The sequence below is a fragment of the Thamnophis sirtalis genome, unplaced genomic scaffold, assembly GCF_051295495.1.
Source record: "Thamnophis sirtalis isolate CommonGarterSnake01/CBP01778 unplaced genomic scaffold, rThaSir2_p1.2 scaffold_10, whole genome shotgun sequence".
Lineage (NCBI taxonomy): Eukaryota > Metazoa > Chordata > Lepidosauria > Squamata > Natricidae > Thamnophis > Thamnophis sirtalis.
The window spans coordinates 25,925,835-25,937,080 of record NW_028261390.1 but is presented as its reverse complement, the minus strand read 5'-3'; the positions used below and the strand labels follow the sequence as shown (position 1 = coordinate 25,937,080).

Below are 11,246 nucleotides of genomic sequence, written 5' to 3'. Positions count from 1 at the left end.
AATGTATAAATATAACACAGAATAAGAAGGAAAAATTGAATATAACAATAGAGAGATAAAAGTACAAGACTAGTAGAATAAAATACAAGCAAGGAAATTAATCAGACTCATCAATTACAAATGCAGTTATTCCTAGACTTAAAACAGTTCGTTTAGTCATGGTTCAAAGTTACAATCTCACTGACTTACTCATGTGATCAAAATTCAGATGCTTGGCAACTGGCTCATGTTTTTGACAGTTGCAGTGTCCCAGGGTCATGTGACCACCTTTTAAAACTTCACAAGCAAAGTCAAAGGGTGTCATGCCCTGGTCAAAGCCTGAATCGGCAGACGAAGATGAGCTGGAACCAGAGTAGAAGGGGCGGCTTCGTTGGCTTGGGAGGAAAATGGGAGGACCAGGCCAAGGCCTTTCAGGAGGGCTTGTAGGCCTGGAGGAAGGGGGCAGGATGACCAGGAGAGGCTAAGCAGTGAACATGAAGACAGAACTCAGGCGATGAGCAAGGACCACCCCCTCCTGATTCTTGACCATGGAGAATGGAGAGAAGGTGAGAACAGCACAAACTGACCCAACTACTCAGGAAGAGAGTGCTCCTCTTTACAAGGCACACCTGGGACTGAGCCTTAGGAGATGCTGTGGGGAGGGGCATTTGTTGGGAAAAACAGTAAATTCCTAGAGTGTTTAGTGCCGACATTTGAACTTTCTTGGATTCCTTGCATTCTTTCTGGATTTCTTGCTTTGCAGCTGGGGTGCTCACAGCATTGGGCTGGTCTATTTGCAGCCAGAGGCTATTTGTGTGTTTGTGTGTGTGTGTGTGTGTGTGTGTGTGTTTGTGATCACTTTGCTTTGGGACTTGACAGAAACATGGGAGCACTTGGGGAAATTTGAACTGCCAGCTGTTGTGTTATTTCTGCACCGTGTTCCGGATCACCACAAAAGGGAATCCAGATTCATTTAACAACTGTGTTACTAATTTAACAAGTGCAGTGATTCATTTAACAACTGTGGCAAGGCAGGTCACAAAATTGGGCAAAAATCACTTAACAAATGTCTCACTTAGCAACATAAATGTTGGGCTCAGTTGTGGTCATAGGTTGAAGACTGCCTGCAAAATGAATAGCACAAAACTGGGCAACCTGGAATGATATTCTTGGATTCTTATCAGATAAGAGGAGTAACAAATGGACATTGTGGTCTCTACCCAGAAATGTCTTCAGGATAGGGTGAATGAGCTAAGATAAAGAAAGCAGCATATTGCTCAAACACACTACTGAGCTATTCTCACATGGGCATAGGCACTGGTCCACTAGAGTATTTTTATAATTCTTACAAAGGACTCATAAAGACAGTAGGTCTGGCCTGGCTAAGGTAAAAGCTCTACAAAATTTGATAGGTGATAAATAGGCATAAGTCCTTTTGGAAGAATTGCCTAAATTATAGGACAACATGCTAGACTTAGATTAAATTGAAGGTCCATGTCCTAGATCAGGGGTGTTAAACTCAATTTCATTGAGGGTCACATCAAGGTTATGTTGATCTTGGGGTGGCAGTGAGGCATGGCCAGGATGGGCATGGCCAACTTAATGTCACTTGTGGTGGGGGCGTCTGTGGCGGCCCAAGCACTTTGCCAGCAAAAACGGGCTCCTGAGCTCCATTTTTGGCTGCAGCGACCACCTGAAAATTTCTGCCAGTGAAAACAGAGCTTGGCAGGGCTACACACGGCCCTTCCGAGCTCCATTTTCACTGGCAGAGGCATAGTGGTCCGGTCCTTTGCTGTTACCAGGGTGGCCACACAGGTCAAATCTAAGGACCCCATGGGCTGAATCTGGTCCCTGGGCCTTGAATTTGACACCCCTGCCCTAGATTCATTGCCTGAGAGTGCATTGGCCATTTTCAAAGCCTAAGGAGCACAGGCTCCCCATTGCAAAATACGTATAATAAATGGATTTCATCAATAGCTTTCTTAGGCCACATTGATTTAAAGTGGTCTCTAAGAACCAAAGAGGACAGATTTATGGGATAGATAATTTATTTTAACCAAAAGTTCATAAGTAAAAACCAAGTTTTAGCTTCCACAAAAACTAAACCAATCTCAAAATGTTAAAATGGCATTCTTAAACACATTTTAAGATGGCAAGACTGGCTCTCATAAACTTCATTTGAGCAACTTCAAGAATACCAAATTTAGTAAGAGTGGAGATTAGCGAAGAGTACTGTGGAGAAACTGAGGACAGCCTTGAGCCAAGACCACCTTACAGGCTGCAGGTATGTAACAAGTTTCCTTTGAATGACAAAATCTCAGAAAAGCTATGGAGCTATTGTGAGCAACAGAAGCCTAATAGAAAAAATGTGCATTCCAAGCTAAGAGGCTGGAGATGGAAGGTTTTAAATAGCATGGCTTTCTGTTTTTAATTCCTGCTAGTTTGTAGTTTTCTGCTTTGATTAGAACTATTATTGGGGGAGGGGAGTTAATCCAATGGCAACCCTAAGGAAAGACATAAGCAGATTGATAACTATGGGTCAATTTGGAGAATGATATTCAGTATGAGAATGATACAGTATGTTACCTCCTGCACCTAAATACCTGCAGAATTCAGCTGCAGATATTTTCAGTGTCGTATTGATAAACAAGAACTTGGGGGGGAAATTCTACCCAGTACTATATTTAAGAATGTTTGTTATGTTTCTTGGAAGAAGAGCTCAACTCTGCACTTAATTATATAAAGAATATAGATGTTACAAATAGAGAACCAACCTGTTTCTCATTTTCGTGAAGGAATTTGTCTATAATATTTACAACATAGATGAAGATATATAAGAAAGGATCAGAAAAGAGAGATTTTCATACTTTTTACCGTAATTCAAATCTCATAGTGCTGTGATGAAAATTTGGTTCTAGTTATTTCTTTCTATGCAAACTTCACAGATAGAATTAATCAATGTGGTGAGAAGATTGCTTATATCTTTCTATCTTCTTCTCTAGGGTATATCAACCAGAGATGTAAAAGTATTTGTTTTCACTTTTGCTCAACACTTGCTTGTCATGATGTTCAAACCAACACATTGTGCTCAACTTTAATTGCAGTCTGGACAATAAACATAAATGTCCCCAGGAAGAATAAGGAAGAGTGATGAAATGCTCTTAAGTATATCATGATGTAGACTTTGTCTCTCGTGATCTCTGGTGATAAAACATAACAGCAACAAACAGCTTATTTCTGAGGTAAGGAACAATAAAAAAGAACTAGCAAGCTAAAAACTCACTTAACTGTCTTAAATTATGAATGGGTTTCACATATTACACTAAGCTATTATTTAATGAATCATAGTTGGCTGAAGAAGCCATAACTGAGTAGGTTTAGAAATAACAGTAAATCAAAAGCGAACAACTTACATTGTAGCTTATTCCAATATGAACACACAACTCCAATGGAGCTCCATTAGTTCATAAAGGAATTTTCCAGCCCAATTTGCAGAATCCAAAGGCTGAATGTAGGCCTTCTTTTATAAGCTCTATCACAGACTTCTGCAGTCATGACATAAGCCTAAGACTGAAAATCAGGCTTGTCAGATGTTACATCTTTTCTATCCTGCTCTACGGAGTTGAGAGTTAGTCTCTGATAGAAAACCACTTGAAGAAACTAGAAGCATTTAAAATGTGGATTTATAGATGGCTGTTATGTATAAGCTGGGTTAACAAAATCACAAATGAGTAGGTGATAAGCTGCCTTGGAAAGCAAAGAGAAATCATCAAAACCATTAAAAAGCGAAAGTTAGAATATTTTGGACATGTGATGTGACACCCAGAAAAATATGGCATCCTTCACTTAATCCTCCGTGGAAAATTGAAGGCAAAGGAGGTCCAGGCAGAAGAAGAACATTATGGATTCAAAACCTAAGGGACTGGTTCGGACAAAACTCAGCAGCATTTTTTCATGCGGCTGTTGACAAAAATAGGATTGCCAACATGATTGGCAACGTCCGATGACAGTTATGGCACAAGAAGAAGAAGAAGATCACAGACTTAAAAGAAATTATGAATGCTCAGTTGTGTATGAACATACACTTATTTTAGTAGGTAACATGAAAAAGGTAAGCTAAACCATATTTAGAAGTTGAATAAATTCAGAGCACTGGGTGGGATAGTATTGATTTACAATCCACTGGGCACATGAAAATTCAAAATTCAAATTTTTTATTGCTACAGAAATTGTGAAATTAGCTGTAATATAAAGAATAGATAATTATTTAAACTAAGCAGATCATAGAGTTGTGGTGGATCAGTAGTTATAATGCAGTATTGCAGGACTAACTCACTGCTCAGTCCAGGAATTCAATTCTGAGTGGCTCAAGCTTGACTCAGCCTTCCATCCTTCTGAGGTCAGTAAAATGAAGACCCAGATGATTGGGGCCAATATGCTGACTCTGTAAACCACTTAAGAGAGGGCTGAAAAGCCACGTGAAGCAGTATATAAGTCTAAGGTTATTAGACTTGCTATTGCTATTGTTATTAGAAATACATATACAAATCTCAATTTTGCCTTGTTTTCATTCATTTGCTCATCTAGTGTGTTTCCATTGTGTTTGTCCTGTATGGTAATGTTATATTGTTTGCAGCATTCACTTATGTATCCTAGTATATTTTTATGTGTGTTATGTGTATACGCACACTCATACACATACAAACACACACACTCATTGATTCATATCTAACAGATCTTTTGTGATGAATTGGATGTAGCTGAAGAACATTTATTTTGTGGAATGAAAGCAGATTTATCTCTCCATGCATGTCCACATTTTTTTCCATATTAATGCATGCTGATTTTTCACCTGTCAGGGAGAGTGAAAGAGGTAATGTTTTTTTAATCCTACATGAATTCGAATCAATAAATACAGAGATGTCTCTGTCGAGCAGTAAATTATTTGGTATGGTACCTATTAGTCTGGGGCTCAGACTAACTTTAAAAATAACTTTCTCAAATTTGTTCTTACTTCCTTGGTTTATCAACTTGAGACCTACATCTTCAAAATCAGCCCCAAAGAATTCCCCAAATGCAACAAGGAATTGACAAGATTATATCTTTATATCAATAGTACAGTAGGACTAAAAACAGGCCTCAGTGCACTTAGCCAGTTCTACATTCCTAATGTACAATGTATTGGCTGCCAATCTACAGCTGACCAGAGAACAATCTGTCCATCTTAATGGATTCAGACAAGGCCCCCAACCTTCAGACCATCAGTTCTATCCAACGGAAACCCAGCGTGCTTCCTGCTGCATATATGCTGTTAGAAACACTAGATATTAGTTGTGATAGCTCAGTGAGGATATAAAATCATGAATGGCTCGAGAGTGGGCAAATCTCCTTGTGAATGTTGGAAGCTCACGAAAAGGTTATAGTACAATAACCATTCCCCTATACCACTCCAGCTACTCAAATACTCTAGTGTGCACTCAAAGTTATCAAACTGTCACATGGACCATCTGATTAGCAAGATAAAATGTCTGCGGTCTAGGAAACACCACTTCCCAGGACATTAATTCTGGTCTTCTGAAACATAAAGCAGCCTGGGAGACAGCACTGGGGTAGTTGAACTTTCCTGTAGTCTCTGTGAAATATATTAAGCCAGTGTTTTCATCGGGGTTTAGGTTATTAATAGTACTGTATATGTTTTACTAGAAACTGACCTGGTGCTACAGTAGGATTTTTAGATAGACTGCTCTCCCCATCTTCTATTGCTGAGTAAACCTCTTGCTGTGGTTTACAGTGAAGATCAATCAAGACTCTTGTTCCTTAGTAAGATCACACTTGGAATACTGCATCCAGTTTCGGTCACCACATTACAAAAAAAATGTTGAGACTTTCGAAAAAGTACAAAGAAGAGCAACTAAGACGATTAAAGGCCTGGAGGCTAAAATATATGAAGAACGATTGCAGAATTTGAGTTTGGCTAGTCTAGATTTTTCATCTTGGAGCGAAGGGAAAGGACGCGACAAACGGGTATGCAAACAGCAACCTTTATTGAGAACAGAGTGACTACGATTCAACGTGGCGTGGTTCGCGCCAAACATTTATACCTCCGGGTTTGAACGAGGAGCCAATGGGGCGTCGAGTAGCTCGACCAATCAGGGCGAGGATTGAACCGGCTCCGCCCGGGAACCAATCAGAAGGAAGTCCTTTATTCCCGCGCTTGTATTTCCCGCGCTAGTATTCAACACCCCTCCCCCCCTAGTCAGAGAGTTCCCTTAGGAAGGGCAAACATAGTCTTGTAAGTAGGTGGGACGGTGACGTTCTCGTCCCGACCTTCGTGGCTCCACGGCGGTTGTCGTCGGGGGGGGAACCGCCGGCGGAGGTGTGTCCGTGGCGGGGCGGTGAATCTGCGACGCGGCCCCGTGAGATGGCGCTGGCCCCGTGCCCCGTGCCCGATGTCCATTTGTCGGGGGTGGCGTCTCCGTGGCAACAGGAGTGTCCGACAGTGGCCCCGTGCAGTCTGGTTGGGGTGCAGGTTCAGAGTCTCGATAAGGGCTTCGAGGAAGGGAGTAGCCGGGTGAGGCGCGTTTGTCCGAAAAGTTCGCATCGGCTTGTCCCCCGTTCCCCGGGTGGAGGCGGTCCGTTGGGGGGAAGGTCATCGAGGGTGGCTCATGCTGAGAGCGGGTGTCTGAGAGGCTCGGGCCGTCTGTTTCCGCGGGGAGGCGTCGCCTTAACTGGTCCACGTGGCGCCTCCATTGTGTTCCGTCGGCCAGGCCGACCCTGAAGGAACAGGGGCCCGTCAGAGCTGTGATGGTTGCGGGAACCCACCGTGGATCCCCAGAAAAGGAGCGGGCCCATACAGGATCCCCTAACTTAAACACGTGGGAAGGGAGGGCCCCCAGGTTGCTCGGCAGATCCCCTGCGTAAAGTGGATGGAGCCTGTCTAGGGGGGTTCGCAATCTCCTACCCATCAAGAGCTCCGCGGGGCTTTTATTAGTCGTTGGGCAGGGTATGGAGTGCTGGCTCAAGAGGTAAGCCGCCACTCTTTCTTGCCAGTCGCCCTGGTCCATGCGGCCCAAAGCTTCTTTGGCTGAGCGAACTGCGCGCTCCGCCCGGCCGTTACTAGCTGGGTGATAAGGGGCTGTGGCTGCGTGTCTGATTCCTTGTTCGGCCAGGAATTCTTGGAACGTGGTGGAGGTAAACTGGGGCCCATTATCTGAGACTATCACATCCGGTAACCCATGGGTGGCGAACATCTTACGAAGGGCCCTCACTGTACTCTCTGCTGTGGTGGAGGTCATGATTACCAGCTCCACCCACTTGGAGTAAGCATCGACTACTATCATGAAGTTTCGGCCGTGGAAGGGGCCGGCAAAGTCAATGTGTAAACGGGACCATGGGCCTCTAGGGATTTCCCACTCATGAGGGGCGGCTGTGGGGGGATTCGGCCTCGAGTTTTGGCAGATCCTGCATCGGCCTACGTAGTCTGCAATTTCCGAATCTAGCAAGGGCCACCACACATAGCTACGGGCTAAGGCTTTCATTCGCGCTATGCCTGGGTGGTTTTTGTGGAGTGCGGGCAGGATTCGTGCCCGCAGGGCTGTGGGGATCACTACCCTATCCCCCCAGACAAGACAACCCCCGTGGAGGGCGAGTTCGGCTTGTCGTGCTTTAAATGGTCGGAATCCTTCCGCTACCTTTTCCGCGGGCCAACCCCTCAAAACCCATGAAGCTACTTTGGATAGGACGGGGTCAGCCTTTGTGCACGCTGCGACGTCCGCGGCAGAGACGGGGAGGTCGGATTCGGCGATGGACAAAATAGAGAGAGCGGGCACGTGGGCTGTGTCCGTCTCTGGCAAAGGGCAACGGCTCAGGGCGTCTGCATGCCCTAGCTGCTTACCCGGACGGTATAACAGCGTATACGAATACGCTGTTAGGAACTCCGTCCAGTGTGTCATGCGGGGAGACAAAATGGGGGGGGGGGTTGGCTTGTCGCCTGCCAGTAGCCCCAGGAGCGGCTTGTGATCCGTGACAAGGGTGAAATTCCTACCATAGAGGTAGTCATGGAACCGCTTAATGCCGGACACTGCAGCCAGGGCTTCTTTATCGATTTGGCTGTAGTTCCGCTCCGTGGAGGAGAGTGTCCGGGAATAGAAAGCTATGGGGGCCTCCGAGCCGTTCGGGAGGGCATGGCTCAGGACCGCCCCTATGCCATAGGGAGAGGCGTCGCAAGTCAAAACTAGGGGCATCCTATCGCTATATTGAATTAGGACTGCCGACGAGGTCAAAATGTCTTTAATAGCCGCGAACGCGTGCGCTTCACGGCTACCCCATTGCCAGGCCGCTGACCGGTCAAGCAGTCGGTGTAGCGGCTCAGCTAGCGACGCCTTGTGGGGAATAAAAGGGGCGTAGAAATTTAAAAGCCCCAGGAATGCCTGCAATTCCGCCCTAGAGGTGGGTGCCGGTGCGTTTTTGATGGCGGCAACTTTGGAAGGAGTGGGGTGGATGCCTTGAGCATCGATGAGGAACCCCAAGAATTCTACTTTGGGAACAGCAATTTCGCATTTGCTGCGCTTTAGTTTCAGTCCTGCCTCCCTAAAACGTGTGAGAACCTCCCGCAGTATTTTCAGGAGTTCCGAGTGGCTGGGGGCTGCGACCAGGACGTCGTCGAAGTAGGGAACGACGCCTGGGAGCCCGTGGAGCAACCGCTCCATGAGGCTCTGAAAAATCCCCGGGGCAACCGAAACGCCGAATTGGAGGCGGCGGCAACGGAAGGCCCCGCGGTGGGTGACGATGGTCTGGGCTGTAGCCGCATCGTCGTCTACGGGAAGCTGCTGGTAGGCCTGTGCCATATCTAGCTTGGCGAAAATGCGGCCTTGCCCTAAGGAGTGGAGTAGGTGTTGCACTACGGGAACCGGATATGGATTTGCCTGCAGGGCCAAATTGATGGTCGACTTATAGTCGGCACATATTCTCACCGATCCGTCGGGTTTGACCGGGAGGACTATGGGGGTTTCCCAACGGGCGTGATCTACGGGCTCGATTACCCCCTGCTCTATAAGCTTATCAAGTTCAGCGTCTACCTTTGCTCTCAATGTGAAGGGGACCCTGCGTGCCTTCAGCCTAATGGGAGCGACTTGGGGATCGAGGCAGAGGGAAATGGGGGTGCCCTTATAACAGCCCAATTTCCCATCGAACACATCTGCGAACTCATCTAGAACGCTATCTACGGTGAGGGGGACTACCCTGTGCACCCCCTCTATGGTGAGGCCCAAGGCGGGAAACCAATCCAACCCAAGGAGAGCGGGCAGATCGTTCCTGACGATTAGAACTGGGAGTTTCCCCTTAAAGTCTCCGTATTCCACCTGGATGTGGAATATTCCTGCCGTGGGAATCCCATTTCCCTGGTAGTCTAGGAGGGAGACCCCGACGGGGCGCAATTGGCTCTGGGGAACCCCGGGACAAAGGCGGGAAAACAGGGCCCAAGATAGGAGAGAACGGGAAGACCCGGAGTCCACCTCCATTCGACAAAGCTGACCTTCGAGTCGGACGGCGGTGCTGATTTTGCGATCGCCGGCGGGAACGTGGGAAGCCTGGTAGACCACGCAGTCGGCGCTGGAGGGCTGGTAGGTTGAGTGGCAGTCCTCAGCTCGCCTCGCAGGACGTGGCTGTTGGCGGCGTTGCGGTGCCTGGCGCTGGTCGCTGGGCTGCATGAACGATGGGGCTGGCACGAGAGCCCGGCAGACCCTGGCGAGGTGTCCTTCTCCTCTGCAGCGGCGGCAGACGGCGGAACGGAACGGGCAGGATGCGCGGCTGTGGCGGCCGCCGCATCCGCGGCAAGGTGCGTTTGAGACTGGCTGAGCGGGCGTCGGTGGTTGCTGGTGTGGCCTCCGCTTCGGCTGCGTCCTCATTTGTCCGACGGTTTCCTCCTCCTCGTCTTCAGCAGGAGAGAGGTCGTCGACGAGGTTCGTCTGGGTGGAAGGCCCCGCGGCGGTTTGCGTGGGGGTTTTCAGCTGGAGGCGTTCGATGTCGGCCGTGGATTGTTCGGAGAGCTCCGCTGCTCGCGCGGTCTCCACGGCTTGCACCAAGGTGATTTTGTGGTTCCGGAGCATGCGGCTGCGCAAATGCACGTCGCGGACCCCGCATACAAACTGCTCCACGAGGTTCTCCTCCAGGTCTGCAAAATCGCACTGGGCGGCCACTGTGCGCAAAGCCTCCAGAAACTGGCTGATGGATTCGTTGGGCTTCTGCACTCGGCGGCGGAAGGTGAAGCGGCGTGCGATCAGAGAGGGTGAGGGAGCGTAGTGGTTCCTCAGCCTGGACATCAGCTCGTCCCACCCAAGTTTGTAGGCTGGCCTCGGGGCGGCCAGGGCTCTCGCAGAGGCGAACATGGAAGGCTCACAGCAGGACAAGAAGAAGCTGCATTTCTCCTCGTCGGTCTGTGCCTGGTTCTTCGATGCGATTAAGTAGCACTCGAAGCGCTCCATGAAGCCGTCCCATGATTCTCCGGCAGATCCGAATGGCGCGAAAGGAGGAAGCGCTGATGCCATCGTGGTGTGGAGCCAGAGAGGGGGAGGAAGAGGGCGGAGAAATTTTTGCGTTCGCTGCCGGAGTTCTCAGCCTGAGGATAGCGTTCGTGCTGGTTCAGACGCGGTGGCAGCTGGCTTGTTCTTCTCCGTGGTCGCGGGAATCGGAATCCCACCTTCGTCGCCAGTTTTTCATCTTGGAGCGAAGGGAAAGGACGCGACAAACGGGTATGCAAACAGCAACCTTTATTGAGAACAGAGTGACTACGATTCAACGTGGCGTGGTTCGCGCCAAACATTTATACCTCCGGGTTTGAACGAGGAGCCAATGGGGCGTCGAGTAGCTCGACCAATCAGGGCGAGGATTGAACCGGCTCCGCCCGGGAACCAATCAGAAGGAAGTCCTTTATTCCCGCGCTTGTATTTCCCGCGCTAGTATTCAACACCAGACAAAAGAAGGACTGAGTGGGTGGGGACATGATAGCAATATTCCAGTATTTGACAGCCTGCCACAAAGAGGAGGGGTCACTTGCTGGCTGGAAGGGGGGAGCAGAGAGAAAAAGAGGAGCAGGTAGTGGCCTGTGTGCCTAACGGCGCGTGAATCATATGTCCATAAACCAAAATAGTAATAATACATTCTGGATTCGTGTGCTTGAAAAAATTATTTTCCAAAGCACCAGAGGGCAGGATAAGAAATAATGGATGGAAATTAATCAAGGAGAGAAGCAACCTGGAATTAAGCAGAAA

General features: G+C 48.1%; 1 protein-coding gene across 1 annotated transcript; it reads right to left on the bottom strand.

Moving 5' to 3' along the window:
- Positions 1-6,560: 6,560 nt before the first annotated feature.
- Positions 6,561-10,924, bottom strand: LOC148043815 (uncharacterized). The gene is made up of 2 exons (XM_087724315.1): positions 9,512-10,924; positions 6,561-6,753 (listed from the first exon to the last, which is right to left on the bottom strand). The coding sequence occupies exons 1-2, from the start codon at positions 10,521-10,523 to the stop codon at positions 6,704-6,706; spliced, it is 1,062 nt and encodes a 353-aa protein (XP_087580441.1). The 5' UTR covers positions 10,524-10,924; the 3' UTR covers positions 6,561-6,703.
- Between the last annotated feature and the right edge of the window lie 322 nt (positions 10,925-11,246).

Coding starts and splice junctions, on each gene's coding strand:
- LOC148043815 (XM_087724315.1), bottom strand. CDS start 10,523: ATGGCATCAGCGCTTCCTCCTTTCGCGCCATTCGGATCTGCCGGAGAA. Junction 6,754..9,511: donor CACCGCCGTCCGACTCGAAG/GTCAGCTTTGTC, acceptor CTGTTCCTTCAG/GGTCGGCCTGGCCGACGGAA.